A 23173-nucleotide genomic window follows, 5' to 3' on the forward strand; every position below is an offset into this window, starting at 1 on the left:
TTGCGTTACGTGGTGACGTCTCATCGTTTCGTGATTTTGACGTCACTGTCAATAACTTTTGACAGAATTTGTCACAGTTGCGTAATCTGAGCCCTGGGCGCAAATTCCCATTTACTTCGTAAAATCACGCCGTTAAATACGAAATCTGACGTTTAGAAGCCGCCAAAACCTGCTTTTGGGAGACTAACGAAACTAACTTGCCCCAGCATACATGCAGATACGGTTAAAGAAGCCCGAACAGCGAGCTTTTAAGCGTCCATGACGTAACACTGCATTCCCTGACTATATCGGCTCCATGAAAGTTTGCACAGCTAAGAAGTCACAACGAGACGAGCAGCCGTTTGCCAATGCGTCTTTAACGCGCCCGGCTAAAGCTTTGGTTTATGTGCTACTAAATCGCCTTATCTCATTGATACAAAGGAGATCAAGGCGAAAACTACGTTTGTATTCCTTAAATATATTTGTGTACGCACGGGAGCCACCGTCCGCTGCGCTCCTCAAAGTAGCAGACGACGCGCCCATCTGAAATCGACCGCAGCGCCACTGCCTAGGCGGCAATCACGTGGAGAGAGAGAGAGAGAGACTCTTTAATGAAGAAACAGAGAATTTAGCCGCAATCACGTGGGACCGCGCCGCTCCCTGGCGCACTGCGGCTGTTTTCTAGCTGCGCTTATCTAAAAACGTTGGATCAGGGATAAAGGAGGGACTGAGAGAAGAAAGGCAGAAAGAAGTGCCCTAGTGGAGGGCTCTGGAATAATTTCGACCACCTGGATCTTTAACGTGCGCTGAAATCGCACTGCACACGGGCGCCTTTGCATTTCGTCTCCATCAAAACGCGGCCGCCGCGGTCGGGTTTGAACCCGGGTACCCCGGATCAGTAGCCGAGCGTCCTAACCACCGCGGCGAGTTTTTGATACGTTTTTACACCTGTCAGCGCCACATTTTTGAGGAGTCGTTCTCTACCATCTGTCCAGGCGTTTTCTATTGCGTCAGGCATAGTGCGTCAGGTGACTCATCTGTCCATCCGAACTTAACCGCCCTACGTAACCGAAGCCGCCATGTTGTTGCTAACATGGCGCCGCCAGTAGCGTGTGTTGATGAACTGGTGCAACATATTTCTTTACACACGCGAAAACCTTTCCTCTTGGATGGCTGCGTGAGCCCGTTTTTGACTCTGTACACAGCGTGGCTCTACCTGTGGACGTGCGTGTACGGTGTGTCTGAGTACTACGAAGCCGGACTAATCGCGCTCGCCTGCATAGCGGTCGTGCACATACTGACGTGCTTGTTCTGCCACTGGTCGGTGCATGTTCGGTGCCTCCTTTCCTGCAGCAAGGTAGGTCCGTCCCAGATTGCTCGAGGAGCTTGCAACTTTGCCAGCAGGGCGGGTGCAGTTTGCCGCCTGCCACAAGAGGCACACGTTATCATGGTAACCGAGCGAGCTAAAGCGGGCTGCATTGACCGGCTCGTTTTAACGCCGCTCATTGAACGGTTTTCACCCCCCCCCCCCCCCCCCCCCCGCCTTCCCCGAAAACCGTGCTCCGCAGATTGTTATCGTTCGCGGCTGGTCTTTTTTATTTGCGCCTTTAACTTCACGTTTGCGCAGTGTGTGCAGTCTGCCGCGGAGATTAGTGTGCTAAAGGGTTTCCTGCGTACGACGCGTTTTCGTCGGTCATGATGGGGGGGGGGGGGGGAGTTTGAGGTGGCGCAGGCTAGGCAGTTCAACGTGTTGTTCCACACTCATCTTTCGAAAGCAGCTGAGTGGGAGCCGCGGTAGCCGTGGGTTCTGACCTCAACCCATGGCCACCGTTTCCCGTCGCAGCTGTCCGAATGGTGGTGGTTGGTACTATGAATTATTCTGGAGATGGGGATACTGTCCCGACGTATGTTGGCCCTTTGGGCATCACTCTTGGGGACCAGGGGAGGGGGGGGAGGGAACCGAATGCCCGGTGAATCGCGAACCACCGACGTTCCAGAAAGGGCGCCGGGTCCGGTACCTGCGAGCGGGGGCGCCACGCCAGTGTAGCCACTGTTAGAAGGAAACTTCTCGGTTTGGGAGCCACCCGAGAACCACTTTAAGAAAACCAGTCAGTTTGAGCTTTGCGCGTACGTAGTTCGAATACGTGAGCACTGGAACGTTGCCCGGCTCCTCCGCGGCGAACAGCAGGCCAAGGTGCGGACGTATCCGCGCCTCGAAGCTGGCCCACGTATACTTTCCAAGCCCCCCAGGTCAACTGTTGGTTTAACCGCCTTGTTGCAGGCTGTGTGGTCAGTTAGTATGAGCGGTAAACACGCCACAGTCGCTTTCGGAAGCAGTCGCCAGCCGGTAAAAGTCCCCACGGGGAAATATGGGGCTCACTACCCGTTTTCGGCGGGTTGCGCGGTGCAGCGGGGAACGCCGACTGCTCCCTAGGTGACCCCTAACTAGGTGCCGACGCGGTGCTTGGCCTGCTTTTGAGCATGTGTTCATGAGGGATTCTGCTGCCATTTTTTTCGTTCGTTAAACGCTAAACCTGGGATCTTCTTCCTTCAACTTAGACCACTTGTTTGTTGGGTCGCTGTTTCTAATGAGTGCCTTCCATATGTTCCTGTTGTGGACTGTCGAGCACGTAAGGGGGATACGTGGCTGAAAGGTGAATGCTTGGAACGCTTGCTTGTGAATGAATTTTTAGGTTTGATGTATATGAGGGCTGCATGAGCTTGTGTGAATTTTTTTTATTCTCTCGCTGTTGTAATGGAAGTTGGAAGGGCTGGAAGCGGAAAAATAAGTGTACCTAATTAGGAAAAGTATCATTCGGGAAATACCTGACATTTGCTAATTTTAGGCCATACGTGAGTTGAGAAAGATCCACCTGGGTAGGAATTTGCAGATTTGTCTCAATTACACATTTATCACTGAAAGGCCCAGATTATTTTCATTCTGATGACAGCACAGAATGGACACAGGACAACCAGAGGGTAGCCAGCCTCATTAGTCCACCAGCCAGTGTTTCGACTTTTCTTCGGCTGCTGAGAATACACCTTCCATTCCCTCTCTCTTCCATAGACTTCTGTAACAATGATACGCTTCAAAATTTACTGTGGAATAAATTTTTCATTCAATATTTTTGGCAAAAGCGTGCACATTTTATATGCGCCAAATCTGCTTTTTACTCCTCATTGTACCCATTTTTAAAAATATACATGCTGTAATAGCTGCAAAGCATCACTTTTGATTTTAGCTTAACTTGCCAGGTGAACATGTCATTCAGGCATTTTTAAGCCCTAAGGCTTAAAAATGTATGAAATGTTCTGAAATGTTCAGGTTAGCTCTTTAATTACTCTGTTCTAATCAATCTGTATAAAATAAGACACCTTTATTTCCAGCAGCAAGGCTCACATGTATTAGAAACTGCAAAAAACAATACTTCCAACAAGGGTGTCCGTTCCCTTATCATTTGCGGTCAGATGTCATAATTACACTTCAAAAATGGCACTGGTCTAGTGAACTGAAAATCATGACCTCTTGCCCGCATCCCCCGTAAAAGCCTCACATGATGCAGTTTTACATACATTTTTACTAAATTGCCTTACTTTTCATACAAAACACACTCGCCACAAAGCACTGCTGTGTGTCTCCTTCCTTGTGACATGTCCTTACTCGCTGGTCTGTTGTACTGCAGCACTTGTTCGAAACCTCGAGAGAGAGAGAGTTGCATCTCTACTTTTATATTATGCAAGGTGGCCCTCGTCACCTTGGAGATGAAACATAGGATAGTAATATTGCTTAGAAAGTGCGCAATTTTGGGCTATTTGGGGATTGCAGGTATGGGAGCACCTCTTCTTGTTGGTCCTTTTATCTTTGCGCCCTGTTGTGTTCCATTCAATGGGCACTAAAGGGAAATATCAGCGGAAACAAGGAGTTATAGTACACTGATAGGTTACCCTTCACGAGCACTATCAGGGGTTTTTCTGCAAGAAAATGTGACAGCATTGTTCAGCACTAGCAGGGTTTTTTCTGCAAGAACATATGAGAGCATTGCTCACAAAATTGCAATGAAGTCCATGATTTTCTCATTCATTTACACAGCCATGCAATGTGTGCAGTATTATGTCATTTTTACGACTTGCATTCTTTCGAGCTTTTTGAAAAATCAGAGTATGGTGATGATCAATTTTTATGGTTCAAGGGCAGCTTTGGCCAGGCACCAGGCCAGGGGAAAGCTTGTACCAATTTTATCACCAGTGGGTGCCTGGCGGCAGCAGGACTGGCACATCCCGCATACAAGGCGGGTGCTCAAACCACTGTGCCACTGCTGTGGTTTGTAGGTCTGAGTAAAGGAATAATAATGAAGCCATTTGGTCCATTGATCAGACAGTTTTTTTTTTTACAATATTCATCAACAAAGGACACCACCGTACTGTTTACGGTTAACATCAATAACATCATTATTTAAGCCAATTTTACCACGGTTCGTGTCTGAAGTTATATGTTCTACCATTGCGGTCTCACTGTTTGGAAAGAGCACGAATGACCCTGCTGCACATGATGGCTTCACCCAGCCTGACTGGACAGCATGTGAACTGAGCAACACAATCTGCATTCTTGCACCTTGGCCACTCGTGACGTTGCTTTCCTGTTTTGACTGTAGGAATAGTGTTGCATATAAAAACAAGGGAGCCCATCATGGCTCGCAAAGAAGTCTTTTGGACCTGGTGCACTTCTGAAGTGTTTGAAGGGTGTCGCAGTAGTCTTTCGCAATGATGTGATTTTTCTGGCTTATCTATGCTGTATTCTTGGTAGAAATGACATTGTTCTTGAAACACTGATCTCAGTCTAGCCGGACTTGCTGTGCCCTTTTAGTATCCCTTGTTTTAAAATCTTAAGGTTGAATGAGAGAGGAAAAATAAGACAAAGGCGGAAGGTGTACCCTGGCAGCGGCTTTTGTTTCGTCACAGCAGACAGGATTCAAATATAAACAAAAGTTACGGAAACAATGTGCATATATAATAAACAGGCATTTATAGACACATCTTACTATAGGGTTACATCACTGAAGAGCACATAGTTTGAATAACAATTTCCAAACTGTATGCGCACTAAACATGAGCTGAAATCAGTACTGTTTCTTAAATTGACCAATACTAGAGGGATTTGATAATTGGCATGTCCTATTCTACATCTAGTGCAAACTGGCAGTGTTGATGTGACTGCTCTGCTGCATCACTTTTGGAAAGCCTTGACAGATTCATACCCTGTGACTTCTCTCCATGATCTCTCAGGAGCCGAACCCAGCAAAGGCAACGCTTGCCAAAGTTGTCCCCACACCCAACAATGGCTCTGCTGAGCTTGTCTGCCTCCATGTGGACAGGGTATGAGTGAAGTGCTCTTTTTCTTGCTTGCTTTTTGTGTGTGACATTTGTGTGACACAGCTGCTCATGCCAGATGTGTTGTATAAGTGTGGGATGCAGATTTTGTGTGCAGCAAACATTTTGGCCACATTTTCAGCCTGGAGCTTCTTCAAGGTTTAAACTCATTCCTCAGTCTCACTGGAGATAACATTCGATTCCTAATGTCTTAAATTTGTTAGCTCAGTTATTTTCTCCCAGTTGTAATGCCATTATCAGTCATGTTGTTTACAATGCCCGAAAACTAGTCAAGTTTCATCTGATTATAAATGATTATATAGAGTGCTTTCATTTCATTTTGTACAGGGGGTGTGAGAATTGTCATGCAGAAAATGCTGCAGCTTATGGTTGCCAGTTCGAATAACTAGCCTTAAACTGACATGTTGGCACAAAAGCCAAGTAGTGTCAAAAGCGCTTGTAAAAGTGGTGTCAGTCGCAAGACCCATGTGGAGGTTTTAGTTTTCACTGGAAGTTGTAAATAAATTTCTTACCTCAGAGGAGGTTATTTCATGTAGATTATAAATGCTTTTTTGTGTAAGGAATGAGAGAGATAGAGCACACACTTCATTCGTGAATGAGTAATGGTGAGCTGATAAATGGTTAATAGTATTAGAGTGAATGGAGTTAAGATTTGGCTCTGCACAGGTAGCATTAAGACATAACACATTCACTTCGGCAGCGATTTTTGAGGCCCCAATCTTTGTGCGTCGTGGCCCACTGGTGGGCCAACCTTAGGTTTTCTTGGGTGCGGCGTGACCCACCAGATACCCTCTGGTGAAGTCAACTTATTAGAAATGATAACAGATGGCAATAACTACCGGTTGTGTGGTTTTGTATGGTAGCAATAGAACCCCCAATATCTGATTTCGCTCATGCTTGTCTCTCCGAAGCCTCTGGCATTGTGGTCTAGCCGTCATGGTGGCCAGATGGCAACCTGCCAGCAGGCTTTATGGCCAGCTATGCAAAATGCTTTGTGGCTAAGCACTCTATGGCTGCAAGTGGGTTTCGAACCCGTGGTGGCGTGAACAGATCAGCTGTGCTGGCTGCAGCTGAACATCCCGTGTATTTAACTGCCAGGCTCTTGCACTGTGCTTTGGATGTCGTTATCTTCAACTTCCATCTGTGTGCAGCAGAACCAGAACACACCGCTATCACGTTTCCCTTAAATTTTAAAGGGCTGGAGGCACCAAATTTTTGGTTTGCATGTTCTCTGTTTCAAAAGTTGCGTATTGCCCCAGGACGTTTGATGCGTGCTCCACAATTCATGTATGTGCAGTAAATTATTTGTTATTGTGTTATTATTGCATTATTTATAGTATTGAGTGATTTCGGTTTCTGAGTGCCAGGGTGTGCTATGACACCACTCCCAGGGAAGAGGAAAAACCCTGGTCACATGGACCCTAAGAGTAGTGACACACGGTCTGCTGCATTGTCTGCACTCCTACACATACTGTGCATACCAGTGCCTTTTGAAATGCCAGCAAACTTGGTTGGTACTGCGACATGCTGAGAAAAGCCTAGCGAGCGGGGGACGACACTGAGATCTGAAAACAAAGTGGCTCGCTTGGGCCGATCTTACTCGGCATACCACATATGCCAACGTGGTTTCTGCGTTGCATTTAGCTTTGCCACACTATGCCGGTGCTTAAGGGACGTCTGTGTTGGTGGCCCATAGCCGACAGTTACATTACAGTGCCACGATGCCTCACTGTCCATACTGACCAATACTCGTCGCTGTCTTCGGAGCGCCGCGGGACTGCTCCAAATCTTGTGGCTGTTAATTTCGATATGTGTTGGTTGGTTTTTTTCTGCTACTTGTTCAGCAAACAGTCCATGTATTTGCTAAATGAATGCGTCAAGACAGTTCTACAGGATTCGGCATTTATCGCATGAGTATGTAATTTTCCCAGGAATGCGCCCATGACGACGACTGCATCTCGGCTCTACTTTTGCTAACATATGGTTGTCTGTGCACAGGCAGCAACTGCGCGTTCATTCGGCATGAAATGTAAGCTACATTCTACTTAGGATGAGCAATCTCTTTTCTTTTGCGCGAGTTGTACGTTTACTTGTTCAAGCAGTGCGATATCTCTGAAAGAATCGCTGATGAATGCGAGCACCAGCCTGGGGAACGCTTTGTAGTCAGATTGTTGACACCGGGCGGGTCCGGCGTTTCTTGCTCATGGTAACTGCTTTTTCCGAAGTGTCCAGTACTTGACTTTAAATTGCTTTATCTAGAACTATGTTCAGTGCCCATTTGAAATGATTAAAATGGCTTAATTTGTTGTCCACAAGCGACGCGGACGGCTGCTGCCGGGCACCTGCAGCTTTGGTCAGCAGACTGGGTCACATCGTCTAGCAGTGGTGCTTCCCGATTAATATTTGTGTCCTGAGATGTAAGCAATCATTGATTTCAGGTAACTGTTGTCCAAACTGTACTCGATGACCATTTGTATTCGCTGAAACTTGTGAACTCGTTCTCCGCGGCCGCCAATGCTGCCCCTACAGACTGTTCCGCAGTTAAACGCATGCCATGGAATGCTTCTTTCAGCTAAGCCAGTGAATTGTTCAAGCTCAGATCTTGCACAGAAATAGCATTTAGTCAGCAGAATTGTTTTGTACCACATTTGTTTGGGGTACTTGCCTGAATGGGTAAGAAGGACTCGGATAATTGCATATTCTTATGTGACAATGAAACAAAACGAGCCGCTCCTTGAGCGATTGCACCCTGGCACGATCTTGTTTGTCGGCCGTGGAGGTTAGATAAAGGAGAGGGGTGTTTTGCAGGAGGTTTGAAGATGCTGCTTCAACTGCTTTATCAGTGATAACAGAAAATTTAAAGTTCGGCCAAAACTGCACTTAATTTAAAGACTTGCGTGAAAAAGTGTCTTTAAGGCTCCTGCAAAATATTCCCCCACCCCCTCCTTTGCCAAATCTACACGGCCGACAAACAGGTGGTGCCACCATTGCAACTGCTGAGAGAGTGGCTTGTATTGTTTCGTTGCCACAGATGATGCGAATATCCAACATCTTCTGATCGATTCAGGCAGGTACTTCAAACAGATGCCACATAAACCAATTCTGCGAACCAAATATAATTTCTGTGCAAAATTCTAGCTCGAACAATTTGTCGGTTTAGCTGAGGGAAGCATTCTGCGGAGCACTTTTAATAGGGGAAGACGCTGTACTAATCCCGCAGACTCACTAGGCCTGCTCATGCCGGTGCAGAATGTCGAATGGTGAACATATGAAATGTAGTCACTTGCTTCGTTTATTCTTAATAGAGATAAGAGCAGCTAGTCAGGGCAGTGCCTCATCAACGTGAAGGTTTTGCTGTATGCCGATCAACTCACCGTCCTCTGAGTCGCTGATGCACTGCCGGGCAGGTGTCGTGTGTTGCCATTCATAGCAAATCAGATTACTGTGCCGTGATGTCACTAATAGTCACTGACATCGTTCGCAAGGGCGTAAAACGTTTTGGTACCTTGTATGCTTGACAGGCAAGAGAGGAAGCAATGTGCCGCTGTTAAAGATGAGGCAGTGAGGCTCTAGTTCAGGACAAGAATGGCTGCGTCCACTGCCCTTGCGCAGTGCACCAGTCATTGTTGGTGGCACTTTTGATATGGAGTTCCTTGAAGTGAAAGAACATTGTGCACTGCAGTGTGATTGGCTAGCTCAGGTATACATTTCTGCCTTTGCTTGTGTAGAAATGTTTTCTTGGTTTCCAGAGATGTATGCTGTCAAAGGATTGGCGGTTCATTTGGGACAGACTTACAGCTCTCTGCTTTGGCTTCTGGCTTGTGTGGTCTGAGTACAAATGTATCCAATCGTGTGGGACTATACAAAAACATCTTGTGTCACGGGTGTTTGGCTGTTTGCCCAAATATTCGCACTTAGACCTTGTCCCCTGTAATAGCTTGCCACAGCTTGCTGGGTGACTTGCTGTTACTTTGTACAGAGGCAGAAGAATCCTGCTTTTTTTTTTTGCTGATACCTGCGTTTGCTGCTATGAAGTAACTGCTGCCCGGTGCATTATTTGCAGGTGGAAGGTTCGGTGTGGTTCTTGTTCCAGAAGACCAAGTATGTGTACGACTTTGAGCGCAAGACCTTCCGTGGCATCGAGTTCCCCACGGGGCTACCCATGCGCCTCTACCAGGAGTGCAAAGGCTACGTGGATGATGCTGAGTTGGCTGCAGCCGAGCGCCAATACGGCAAGAACGAGTGCGCCTTTCACTTGTGTTGGCCATTGCATTGCACGCACGCCTTATCTGCCATTTTGGTGAAGCTGCTCTGCTGTTTAGCACCTGGGCTCAGTCTTAAAGGGGCACTAAAGAGGAATCTGAACTCGTCATTTTACTGCGGGAAGTTGATTCGATCTGCACGTTCCGAGCGTTCTTAGAAACTTCAAATTATTGTCCTGTGCAGCCGATTTCCCTGATCTAAATCGGATTAAACGTCCTGAGCTCCCGCCTTTTTTTGAACTCAACGCAGCAGGCAGGAGGGGTCAGCCAACGTGTGGAGTGCCTTTAAGCCAGTTCCATGGCGGCTTGCCGCTGTGCCATTGGCGGAGGGATATGTAAAATAGAGTCCACGTGTATTTTTGTTTCTGTGGGCATAATTTGCGGCTATGTTGTCTGCAACTGACACTATTTATTCACAGAACCCTGAAAAAAAAAATAAAAGCAAAGAGAAGCCGCCACAGGACTTACTGAAAGGCACTCCACGCGGTGGTTGACTCCTCTTTCCTGCTGCGTTAGGTGAAACAAAAAGGCAGGAGCCGGGACGTTTAATTTGATTTAAATTAGGGAAATCGGCCGCACAGGACAATACATCGAAGTTTCTAAGAATACTCGGAACGTGTAGATCGAGTTCCTGTGGTAAAAAGACGGATTCAGATTCCTCTTTAATGCACCTTTAAGTCAGTTTTGAACCCTCTTCAGTTTAGCAAGCTTTTGCAGCCTTCTGGCAGCCAGCAAGTGTGCTCCTGGTAAGAAATAGCGTCACGGCCTCATAGGCTGGCAGCCGCTGCAATCTGATCTGAAGGTCAGCCTTGACAGGAAAGCTGTTCTATACAGTAGAACCCCGCTATTGTAAACTCGGATATAGTATAAATTCTGATATAGTAAATTGAAACTGCGGTCCCATTTCGCCTTCTATAGACGACTGTACATTTTTTTTCGGTTGTAGGAAAGATGTTTTTTCAAAGAATCGGCTATAGTAAAGAGCACCAGGCTGTGGCCACGTACTTCCCGCAAAATGATGACAACACGGCTCGCGCGAGGCCGACATTGGAGGCAAATGGATGCCAAACACGATGCAAGGGTGCTCCGAAAAAAAAAAAAAAAACTACCGAAAATGCAGTAGTCTTATGAGGCGGCTCTCTCGTGCAAACACCTGTAATCCCGTGACGAGCGTGGTGGAAAACATTGTGAACGTAAGCGTGATGGGAACGCACATTGACGTAGGAATTGTGAGACTGCTTCTAAAAAGGAAAAAAAAAAAAAAGACCAGTGACGCGTCAGTTAGTGTCTGAAAGTGGCACGGTGCTGAGATTGGACCACTGGCAAATGCGCAGGCCGACAGTTGCCATTGCCATGGGCGAGCGGCGAAGCTCAGAAACCAAAACTATGCGCCAGGTTATTTTGTTGACCTGGTGACAGGGGCCCTCCGAACGTTGTCACGCCTGCAGTTACGCCCATTTAAAAGGTGCATAGGTTACAGTGCACCATGCAATAGGCGGGATTTTTACAGGATCGCTCGCCCTGTTGTGACACCTCGACTCGCCCCTTCGGGAGCCTCAAGCGAAATTCCGCAAGTAGGCTTTCCCGCATAGCGTAGTTGACCAAAACAAGATGATGGTGGTCACGTTCATAGAGTTAAGGTGACAGAACGAATGCCGTGGGTATGAAAATTAATTAGATAACATATTACTGAAGGATAAAAAAATAAAAGCTTTCGCGTTGCAATTGTTAGAAGCAGGTCGTCCCCCATCTTGTTCGCAGCACGTGTGGTATGTGGGAAAGCCCACTTGCGGAATTATGCACAAGGTCAAGCCTAGCGGCACTGGAATGCGATCGGTCCACGCGATAAACAATGGAGAAGAAAGGGAACAGGGCCTTTATATTGTTTTCCTGGAACTTTAAACTCTATATTCAGATAATTTTCCCAGATATTACGCTTTTGCCACAATCAAATTTACGAAAGTCGGCGCAGTATACGATCGCTGCCGAGTTAGGGAATTTTCAAATATTCGGAAAATCACGAATATCATTTCCCGAATACGAATATGAAACATTCGATTCGTATTCGAAATTTCGAATATTCGCACACACCTTCTTATTTATTAAACGAAATAAAATACACGTTCAAAATTGAAGTCAAGCAAGGGTTTGAAGGGCAGAGGCCAAAATAGGGGGTGGTTCTGTAGTTTAATTCGCTCTGATAAGTTCAGGGGCACAAGCATTTGTGCTGCTGATGCAAATCTTGGCTGCATGTTCCAGCTATGTGCCACAGGCTGCTGTCTGTCCAGCTCAAGCATCCAAATGAAAGGCTACTGTCGTGTTTGTCGGGGACAGCAACCGAAGGCCAGGTGGGCGGAAAACCGAACGTGGTTTATTCCATCACAGCTTGTAGTAGAATCCCCCCGGTGGCCGAACAACGCGGCTTATCTTATAGCCAGCTCTCGCGATCGTCGCGCCGCAGCTATCGCTCTAGCCGCGACGATTACACAACACTCCTCCCCTTTTATTTAGAGGGTGCAATTGTATCCTTATACAATAGTTAAAAACCAGCTTCGTATCGCTCGGGTGGGCGGCGATTTCTTGACGGGTAGCGCCTTCCAAGAGCCGACGTCTCGGATGTAGGAGCGGGCGCCGGAGGGACCTCGGGAGGCTGCAAGGGCACCGGCTCTTCTGATGCTGGCTGGTCACCTGTTTGGTTTGGAGGGAAAAACAGGAACCCCTCCACGTTGTCTACGTCGGATGACCCTGGTGTCACCTTAGGGCTTGTGTTACCCAGCAGTTGGTCGAGGTGCCGACGCCAGATAAACTTGCCTCGGGGCGTGCTCACCAGGACTTTGTAGGAGACTGGTCCAGTTTTCTTGAGGACAGTTCCACGAACCCACCTCGGCGAGCCTCTGTAATTTCGAACTAAAACACTGTCATTAATGCAAAAACAGTCTCTGTTGCTTTTCCTTTATTGCATTTGGGTGAACTGACTGCGCATCACCTTCCCTTCCACCGTCGGCTTGATTGCATCCAGCTTAGTACGCAATCTTCTACCCATCAAGAGGTTAGCTGGTGCCTCTCCTGTCGTAGGATGAGGCGTATTTCGGTATGCCAACAAAAATTTATGAAGTGTCACTTCGACAGATTCACCTGGAGGTGATTTGCGCAGAGCCGACTTCAATTTTTGCTCAAAACGTTCTGCCAAACCATTTGTGCTTGGGTGATAAGGGGCGGTCATGACATGTACGAAGCATAAGTGCTTTCATACCTCAAGCCCTATCCTGAAGCATGTCCACTCCTCTGCAGGGTAGAATGTATTGAATACCATGCACTTTCATCACTTAACTTGTTGACGTGTATGTATGCATACTTGAGTACACCCAGAGCTAGAATCTGTAGCTTCTCTCGGGAAAGGTTGAGGCCTTGAACTTTGTTATGATGTAAGCTCAGTGCACAGGCCTGAGAGCCCAAAAATTTTCTGAACCGAAGCTTGTGAGCACCTCCATCCTTCTGCACCCATCAAGGTGAAGTGAGCATTGGCACCTGTGAGAGGTGTGAGGAGATAAGGAACAAGGTACCATGAAAGAAAATGCAGAAGCTGTTACAAAAGAGGTCAACATATGATGAAAAACATACATCAGTGAAAATGAGCACCTGCAATGTGTGACGGATGAAATGAAATATTAGTGCTTGAAGCACCACAGTCATCTAACCCCCCTTAAAGATTGCCACATTAGCTCCTCATCTCTCGATTATCTGCTGGCTGTTAGAGGGCTGCCATACCGAAATTGATGTGAGTAGTCTGGAAAGCTGGCAGGGAATCCAAAACTGACTTAATTGGAAAAAAATAATGCATTCTGGTAGCCACCGAAAGTGCGATGTCACTACAATGGACCATTTCTAAAGACCATGCTGATGCATATCAATTATTTTTATGTGAAAGCATTACTAGTCTCATTATGAGAAAAGCCAGCGGCGTATTTGTGTTAGTGTGTGTTCTCGAAGATCGTACAGAAAATCTCAGCGGTGGCAAGAAAAATAGGGCGACGTCATCAAGCGGCCATATGATACACATAACAAGCCGAGGAGCGCCACTTGAGACAATCATATATGTCGTTCGTCTCCTTACTGGCTGACCTCAATGTGGCACCATTTTTCCCGCCAACATTCATACCAAAATTGTGATGCAACCATTGGTCATACAGCGTTCTGGGTAGTGTCATGCGATTTCTGGCTGGATATAGCTTACATGTGCTGGTCAAGTTGGAGGCTGGCTTGCAACAGATTCGAGCCGACGACATATGCACATTCAATTGTATGCTTTCCCAGACTCTTTACCTCTTCCCTTAAGGTGTGGTTGAGGTGTCCACTGAGATGTGAGACAGTTACTGCACCATTTCTATTCCTAAAAAACCAAATGTCTTATCAAAATTTTGATGCAACCGTTCATTGTATAGCACTTGGAGTGATGCCATATGCATGCGTGCTTGGGTGGGAAGAAGGTTAAGCGGGTGGGCGGGCGAAGGGTGTCAGTGCACCCAGGGACAGTGACGCTTTTGCATTCCCGCACGTAAGCAGTGTTAAGTGTCTCTGCCAGATTTTTTTTTGTGCCTGCCAAGAAATGTGTTTAAAATTTAAGTGTTAGAGATTTTGTTTATGTACAATTGCAAAATTGGTCTGAATGATGCTAGCCACAGTTGGCTGCCAGTTTTTGGTTGGTGTGACTTGGCTGTATTTCCAGTCTTTTGGAGTCTTGGAAATTCAGCATCTAAGAAAGTTTGGTTAGATTTGAGGTTAGATACTTCGTGCACCATTTGGTTTTTCTTCTAAGAAAACTTTTTGGTACTGCATTAGTGCTTGATGACCTCAAAAAGTGTTAGTAGAAGCACAGCCACACCCATTTCTTAAACACAAATGTGTTCAATGCCAGGATTTTGTTGTAAAGATATGGGATAATATCATCACCACACGTAAAGAGAGACCAAAACTAGTACGAATGGATTTACTTTCTCAAAAGCCTTCTCATTTGTGATACCATTTACCTTTTTCAGCTTGGAGATGGAGGTCCCCGAGTTTGGTGCGCTATTCAAGGAGCGTGCCACTGCGCCCTTCTTTGTGTTCCAAGTGTTCTGTGTGGCGTTGTGGTGCCTGGACGAGTTCTGGTACTACAGTGTGTTCACGCTGTTCATGCTGGTGGCCTTCGAATGCACCCTTGTCCAGCAGCAGCTGCGCAACCTGTCTCTGATCCGCAAGATGGGGAACAAGCCGTACATGATACAGGTGCGGGCCTTGCATGACACCCTTGTGGCTGGCACAGAAGGAAGTGCCATGTGGGAGACCTCTTGTTAGTAGATGAAAATAGAAATTTTTTAATTATAGGCACCTGAATAGTGCAACGAATGTTTCAATAACAACAAAGCGTAGCAGACTACTGGAAAGAGAGTAATGCATTTTAGAAAATTGTGTATTATCACAGTACAGTAATAATAGTATTTAAATACTATAGCAACAGTAATGTGCCTTATGGAAGAAGTCAATGCGTACTTAAAGGGAAGCTAAAGCAGTTTTCGAAAAAAAATTGAGTTCTCTACGTCATTTTATAACTTTTATTCTGCTGAAAAAAAATATCTCATTCAAAAAGAGCGGACATAAATGCAAAAAGCTCCCCGCAGGGGGCATCTGCAACTTGCAGGCGTTGGTGAGTAGCGACACCACGGGTTCCCGAGCATCCGCAGGGACATCCCCGCAGGGGGATGATGGTGAACAGTGCATCACCACGGACCATCACCAGTGCATCACCGAGCACTCGCACCTCGCCGTGCGTGGCATCGCCGTGTCTGGGGAAAAGGGGATCCTGGTGGTTGAGCCGATGCCGAGCGTTTGGACCTTTAAGGCCCCTTGGCGGAGGCAACGCACCACTTTGGCCCCAGCTTCCTGTAGACGGCACCTCTGGCCTGACCCGACCGGGGGAAATCGGCAGTCGCCTTTTCCTGTCCTCCTCTACATCTTTTACTTTCCTATCTTCTTTCTGACTACTGTCCTGTCTCCTCGTCGTTTCTCGGTTTTTTCATTTCTTCATGGGCGGATAGGGTTAACCTTGTGTGGCGAACTACCCTTGGTTTCGTCATATTTGGTTATAGTTGAGGTGTACAGCTGGCGTGGGCAGGACTTGCGTGCAAGTTGCTTTCCCGTCCCCTTGTTGGGCTCCGTGGTGGGTGGCTGGCACCGTGGCTGAAAAACTAAATTTTTTTATGGCTCCCCTCCATTCCCAACCTGATCGCTCTCTAAAAAGAGGGTGGAACGATGAAGATTTTTTTCAAAAAAGAAAAGTGTCATTCCCAAAATTTCACGTCATTTACAGCAAAGCTGAAGAACAACAAGCAAGACTGATTTCCCCATTCTTGGTAGCAAAGTGCCTGACAGATACCTTGGGCTTTGGGTACAAGGTATCAAAAATGGCTAGTGGCGACTTACTGCTCGAAATACGTGACACCGTCCAGCACTCAAAACTTGCAAACATTGTATCGATAGGGGAGATTCCTGTCTCCATCACGTCACACCGATCTTTAAACGCAGTCCGAGGCATCATATCAGAAATTGATTTTGTTCACCTCTCTGAAAAAGAAATTCTTGAAGGCCTTGCCGACCAAGATGTCATAAATGTTCAGCGGATAAAGATCCGGAAGGATAACAAGGAAATAGATACGAAACATATGATCCTCACTTTCAACACCAGCACACTACCTGAAAGCATTGAAGCCGGGTACCTGAAAATAAATGTAAGGCCATATATACCCAACCCACGCAGATGTTTCAATTGCCAGAGGTTCGGCCACGGCTCACAGAGTTGTCGCAGCCACAAAACTTGCGCGAAATGCTCCTTGAAGGACCACCAGTCAGATGAATGTGTTGCTGCCCCGTGGTGCACAAATTGTGAGGGAGACCATGCTGCATACTCCAGGGCTTGTCCGTCCTGGAAAAAAGAAAAAATAATTACTCTGAAAACCACTGAAAACATTTCTTTCAAGGAAGCAAGAAGGCGATGCGCCGAAACAAACAGATTCTCCTTCACTGCGAAAACAACCTTCGGCGATGTGGTGCGTGGGCGCGGCGCATCACACCAGGCTTCGGCACCTGTCCAGGCCGCACGCATTGTGCCTATGGCAGGGCCATCCGCGCCCACTGGTGGAGTAGCTGATAGTACTCCGCCAACCCCAAAGCAGGCTGCGCAGACCCCCGGGTCAACGGGCCTCAAGACCTCATCCCACAGGTTGAGGTCTAAATCAAAAGTCAGCGTGCATCCTGCATGGTCGTCCAGCGCCTCTGCTGAGGCGATGGACACGACCCAGGGCAGCGCCGTGCCGTCCACATCGGACGGACGGCGCAGGTCTTTGGATCGATAAAAAAAATGTGAGGCTCTGAGTCAAGGGGCCAAATCAAAGTTAATCTAATTTTATCTGCACACACGCACACAACATTAAGATGGCTTTCATAATACAATGGAACTGCAGAGGTCTCGTAAATAACTATAACGACATAAAAGACATTTTAAACACGATTTCCCCTATTGCTTTATGTGTGCAGGAAACCAATCTAGGCCCTCAGCACACAAAGGTGATAAAGAAGTATACTGTCTTCCGCTGTGACCGAGAGGGGGCGAGCAGACTCTCGGGAGGCGTAGGCATCATTGTGCAACCTGGCGTAGCAGCTAGTGAGATCAAACTCAAAACTAGGTTTGAAGCCATAGCAGCCACCGTGGTTGGTTACAAAACCATTACACTTTGTAGCGTATATCTTCAACCACATCTCGAAGTAAGACAGCATGAATTAGAGAACCTTTTACAACAGTTACCGAAGCCATACTTGATAGTTGGCGATTTTAATGCACACTCTTGTTTCTGGGGCAGTGAGAAAAGCGATAGCAGAGGTCAGATTATTGAGGATTTTATACTATCCAACAATATTTGTTTATTGAACACCGGTAAACCTACTTATTGCTCCCCTAGTTCAGGAAAAATGAGTGTTTTAGATCTGTCTTTTAGCTCTCCATCAGTTTTTAACGATTTTAAATGGGATGTCTTAGACAACCCGTACGGAAGCGATCATCTCCCTGTTAAAATCTACCTGTCGTCCCCACCATCAGTCACCCAGACAAAACCACGGTGTTGGAAGCTCAGTCTAGCAGACTGGCAGCTTTTTAGAACAGCAGCCACGTTAGAAAATATTACGTTAGAAAATCTTAATTTAAATGAAATAAATGAAAAGTTCACGAATTGCATTCTTTCTGCCGCACACTTGGCTATCCCCCAATCTTCAGGAATAGTACAACGCAACCATAAAATGTGGTGGACACGAGATTGCAAAGAAGCAAAAAAACAACAAAATAAAGCTTGGGGTATATTTCGCTGATACCCCACACAGGAGAACCTTATAAACTTTTAAAAAGCAAGAGCAAAAGTGCGGTACATACGTCGAAATGCCGAAAAATCATCCTGGCAGCGTTTCATTTCCTCGATAAACAGCCAAGTCTCTTCGAAAAAAATGTGGGAGGCAGTACACAAAATGAATGGTCGCTACTCTCCATTCACAGTTCCTCTTCTGACCGCCCCTGGTGTACAGACAAATATAAAAGAACAAGCAGACATATTAGGTGAACATTTTTCCACTGTATCTATTTCCTCTAACTATACAGAATCATTTTTAAAATATAAAAACACAGCAGAAAAAGAAAGACTGCCAATAAAGGGCAGTGCTCATGAAGCATATAGTAGCCCGTTTACACTAAAAAAGATTAACAGTGTACTTTCTTCGGGTAAGCAGACTGCACCAGGACCAGATGAAGTCCATTACGAAATGCTTGCCCACCTGTCCGAACACGCTGTAGACTCGCTTCTGAAATTTTTTAACGAAATATGGTTATCGGGAGAGATTTCAGAGGCATGGAAAAAAGCCATTATTGTACCGTTGTTGAAGCCGGGAAAAGTACCTACCTCCCCTGGCAATTACAGGCCTATAGCCCTAACAAGCGTACTTGCCAAATCGTTCGAAAGCGTCCTTAACATTAGATTAATGTTTATATTACAATCCCATGATCTTCTTGACATCCATCAGTGTGGGTTTAAAAAGGCGTGCTCTACAACCGACCATCTAGTCCGCCTAGACAACACAGTCCGAGAAGCATTTGTACACAAGCAACACTGCCTTGCGGTCTTTTTCAATTTAGAGAAAGCCTATGACACCACATGGAGGTTTGGCATACTGCGGGACCTTGGAGACCTCGGAATCCGTGGTAGAATGCTAAAATGCTTGAGTGACTTTTTGACCAACCATTCATTTCAAGTACGCCTGGGTGCCACTCTTTCTAAGAATTTCATTCAAGAGAACGGCGTGCCTCAGGGGTGCATTTTAAGCACCACGCTTTTTATAGTAAAAATGAATTCCCTAGCAAAAATAATCCCAAAGTCTATCATGTATTCTGTCTACGTCGACGATCTCCAGATTGCTTGCACATCCTCTAGCGTTACATCGTGTGAGAGGCAAATACAGATGACAGTAAATAAACTAACAACATGGGCAGACAAAAATGGTTTCAAGTTTTGTACGCAAAAGTCAGTAGCTGTTCTTTTTTCACTTAGAAGAGGAGTGCACACTGATCCCTCCCTGTATTTAAATGAAGTCGCACTACCAATTAAAGATGAGCACAAATTTCTAGGAATAACTTATGACAAAAAGCTCACATTCCTACCACATATAAACATACTCAAAAAGAAAGCTTCTAAATATCTGAATATACTAAATGTACTTTCACGAAAACATTGGGGTTCGGATAGGACTTGTCTTATACTGGTTCATCGCTCTGTAGTACGTTCTACATTAGATTACGGATGCATAGTTTATGGATCAGCGAGGCAATCGTACCTTAAACGGCTAGACCCAGTACACAATTTAGGCTTGCGTCTTTCCACCGGTGCATACAGGACGTCATTGATAAACAGTCTTTATGTGGAAACCAACGAACCATCACTTACAGAGAGAAGAACCATGCTCACATGCTCATACTTTTTCAAAATCTGTTCACTACCTAAACATATCTGTCACCAAATAGTCACAAAGTGCCCGTCTAGAACACTATTTAACAACAAACCATTAGCTATAAGGCCACTTCTCCTGCGTTTTGAAGGTATGTGCAAGAACCTCGGCCTAATGGATGCTTTACCTGCCGTTGCTCGAAGACGTGGTCCACTGCCTCGATGGTTCAATTTTCCTGCAATCTGTGACCTCACTCTTGCACATTTCCGTAAAAAGCGAACTCCATAGCAACATATAATACAAGAATTCCGTGCCCTTGAAGAGAAATACGGCAGTTTTACAGAATTTTATACTAGTGGATCAAAAACAGATAGTTGCGTAGGAAGCGCAGTGGTGCGAGGGAATTCGGAGCAAATAGTAAGACTACCACAGTGTTCCTCCGTCTTCACCGCTGAGTGCTACGCAGTATGTATGGCCATAGAAAAAATAATAAGTGAGAACCTCAAAAATGCTGTTATATACACAGACTCCTTAAGTGTACTTAGAGCTCTCCATTCTGAAAATGCAAGCTCCCCTCTGCTTGGTGACATCATACACAACATAGTAACTGCCACAGCTCAAGGACAAAATATAAAACTGCGGTGGGTCCCGAGTCATGTGGGAATAAAAGGTAATGAGAGAGCAGATGTGTGCGCTGCTAAAGCTGGTGGCAAGGAACTGAAGAAAGTAAATATACCGTTTAATGATTGCATGAAATTAGTAGCAAGGAAACTAAGAAAAAAATGGCAGTCGGCTTGGAACAATAAGGTCAAAAATAAACTACACTTGGTAAAACCAGTTTTAGGTGAATTTAAGCCGTGTGTGCACCAAGAACTTTTCATGGAAGTGATCTTATGCCGTCTCCGAATAGGCCAAACGCACCTTATGCACAACTTCCTACTAACAAAACAAGACAAACCTGTTTGCCAAGAATGTGGAGACAAACTCACGGTTAACCACATTTTATTCTCTTGTGTGGAACTGGAAGAACTAAGAAAAACGTATTTTACTGAATTTTATAATAAATGCATTCCTTTTCATCCCACACTGCTTTTAGCAGATGATGCAATTGTTGATATATCGTGTTTTTAGCTTTCTTAACGAAACGGGATTTCTCAAGAGGCTCTAAATTTTTTACCCACTGGGTTTGTTTGAATTTTAGTACACCTCAGCCAATTTCTCATGCCTGAGAAGAAAGCTGAGGCTTTTATTTTGATTGGTTGGGAGCCTCGATATTGTTCCGCAGCCAAGGAAGGCTACTGAGGTTACCCGGCCCTCTTTAAGGCTTTTACTTGTAGCCATTTATAAAATTTGTGTATGTGTTCTCTGGGTAATATTAATGTTTGAGGGCCTCTAGAGCAGGGATGGTTCTTGCATTTCTATAATATTCAACAGAAGACTTTTTCTATACCTTGTTCTTGGCACATGATGGCTTCAGTTGCCTATATGCCATAAAGCACAACACAACACAAATGCAAAAAGCTGTGTTTTTAGAAGAAAACACGCCCTGTCGCCTAAGGGCGCCGAGCGAACGCCACTTTACCCCACGATTGGCCGGCACTGTCGTGACGTCATCCACGGGGATCTCCGGCCGGCACCGACGGCATTGCTGCGTAGCTTCAGCTGGCTTTTAAGGACTACATTTTGGAAATTATGGATAATTCAAGCCGTGTTCAACAGTTTGAACTTTCACCATGCATGTTCGGGCCATCAGCAGCTTCAGAAAACGGCGGAACCAACGCCGCCGCGTTGTGCACCGGCAGCGAAAGTCAAGTCACGACATTTTCATGTGTTGAAAATCTCGACTGGATGGATGGATGGATGGATGACAGCTTTTATTTCCACCGGAAATGGAGACCCCTTGCCCCCGGCTCGCAGGCCTGGAGGGCGGGGTCCGGGGCCTCCGTGACTAACGGCTAACAGATTTTATCTTTCGCGGCCTCAGCCGCCAGGCAGATTGTCTTGTTTCTGCCGAGTGGATTCTTCGCTGCGCAGCAGGGGTTCCCAGTTTTCTCTGCTATTAATATCTTCGTCGACTCCGGAGTAGTCAGCGCATTCCCATATTCTTTGCTTCCGGGTAACTTTGGAACCGCCAAACTGTCGGAACCTGGACGAGCGCGCGCAAACCTATTCCGAAATCGTACAGAACTACAAACTAAACAGAAATCTAGAGCCACCGCCAGATAAGAAGCTAATAGATAAGCGACCGCATGGCGGCGCCTGCAAGCCGGAAATTTCGTTAACCCAGTATGGGCCTTTCACGTCCTACCAGGGTAACACGAAAACCAAATCTCGACTGATACTTATGTTTAGCGTAGGTGCATGCGCGTGCATATCTTTTGTGTAGGTACATGTGCAAGTGGCAATGAAAAAAAAAAGGAAACTGCGCCAAAACGTTCTTGTGTACCGCTGCTGCATAAAAGCCTGGCCACCAACTTCTTTCCGGCAATAGTCTGCGTGTGTCTTCTCCTGGTCCTGCGTCTTTTTTTTGCTGTTTTTTTTCTCTTGACGAACTTCTTGTAACGCGTGTAAGCATGATCTAAATCAGATCACCGGCATGCTTACACGAGTTGCGCTAGGTAAAGCATTTGTTTGTTAATTTATTTATAGTTACTTGCCTAATTACTCCCGAAGGCCTTTTAGAACTACAAAAGAATGCCAAACTGGATGAGTTGGAGTGGGTTCATTGCTTTACTGCAGCGCGAAGAGACAAGGCGACTGGGAGGAAGCTCCTGTGTGCGCTTTCCTTCTTTCTCGTGTTCGGGCTACTGTTCAACCGTGGAACTTCTGCACTTACCCCCGTGCGTTGTTTTTTTGCATGCTGAACACGCTTTTGAAGAATACATATGGCTGCGTTTCGGAGCTCGCAGTGCTGCTCATCAAAACTAGTGTGCTGCGAGATATAGTTGCTGCTTTTGCGTATCGAGATAACCAGCAGAATTACTTGTGGATTACACACATGTATGCGTAACGCGGCTCGACAACTTTGCCGTTCTGACTCAAGGACAAATTAGCATGAATTCTGGCGCCATTGTTGATCGTCAGCCATGACCAAGCGCTCATGAACGCAAATGTTTGCTTTGCTCAAGTATACTAGGCTTATATAATCGCTTTTTTGTTCAGTTAGGTGCAGCTGCATGTGCTGTGCGCTGATGAAGGAGTAAGGGAATTGCTTGTGCTGCCATGAGGTGCAAGCAATCAGGAAAAAGCAAAAAGGCACACAGTGCGTAACGAGCTCAAAAGAGATAAAGACTATGTGACTTAAAGACAGTGCTTGGAGTGGCCTTAGCTCAGCATGGATGTGAACCAGCTGGAAACGGCAGAGTTTACAAAGAGGTAAGAAAGTAATATAACGAAAAGAGAAATATTGATGCGCATATTTTGTGCTGCAGTTTCAGCATGTTGCATACCACCGGATTGTCTGGTTAATGTGGAAGAGGCTGGGGGAGAACAACCTACGGATTCTACCAAGCTGTGTGTTGAGCGTTGTT

General features: G+C 46.0%; 1 protein-coding gene across 2 annotated transcripts in view; it reads left to right on the forward strand.

Moving 5' to 3' along the window:
• The first annotated feature begins 619 nt into the window (after window positions 1-619).
• Window positions 620-23173, forward strand: part of LOC144116146 (endoplasmic reticulum transmembrane helix translocase) — a 191704-nt gene continuing 169150 nt past the window's right edge. The window contains exons 1-4 of one of the 2 annotated variants that reach the window (XM_077650849.1): window positions 620-1336; window positions 5263-5352; window positions 9431-9609; window positions 14666-14894. In XM_077650849.1, coding sequence (XP_077506975.1) covers window positions 1073-1336; window positions 5263-5352; window positions 9431-9609; window positions 14666-14894 — 762 coding nt within the window. In that variant the 5' untranslated portion in view covers window positions 620-1072. Of the gene's footprint in view, window positions 1337-2450; window positions 2634-5262; window positions 5353-9430; window positions 9610-14665; window positions 14895-23173 lie in introns of those variants that run through there. The other variant, XM_077650850.1, reaches the window with a different exon arrangement.

This window comes from Amblyomma americanum, chromosome 1 (genome assembly GCF_052857255.1).
Source record: "Amblyomma americanum isolate KBUSLIRL-KWMA chromosome 1, ASM5285725v1, whole genome shotgun sequence".
In the NCBI taxonomy this organism is placed as follows: Eukaryota; Metazoa; Arthropoda; class Arachnida; order Ixodida; family Ixodidae; genus Amblyomma; species Amblyomma americanum.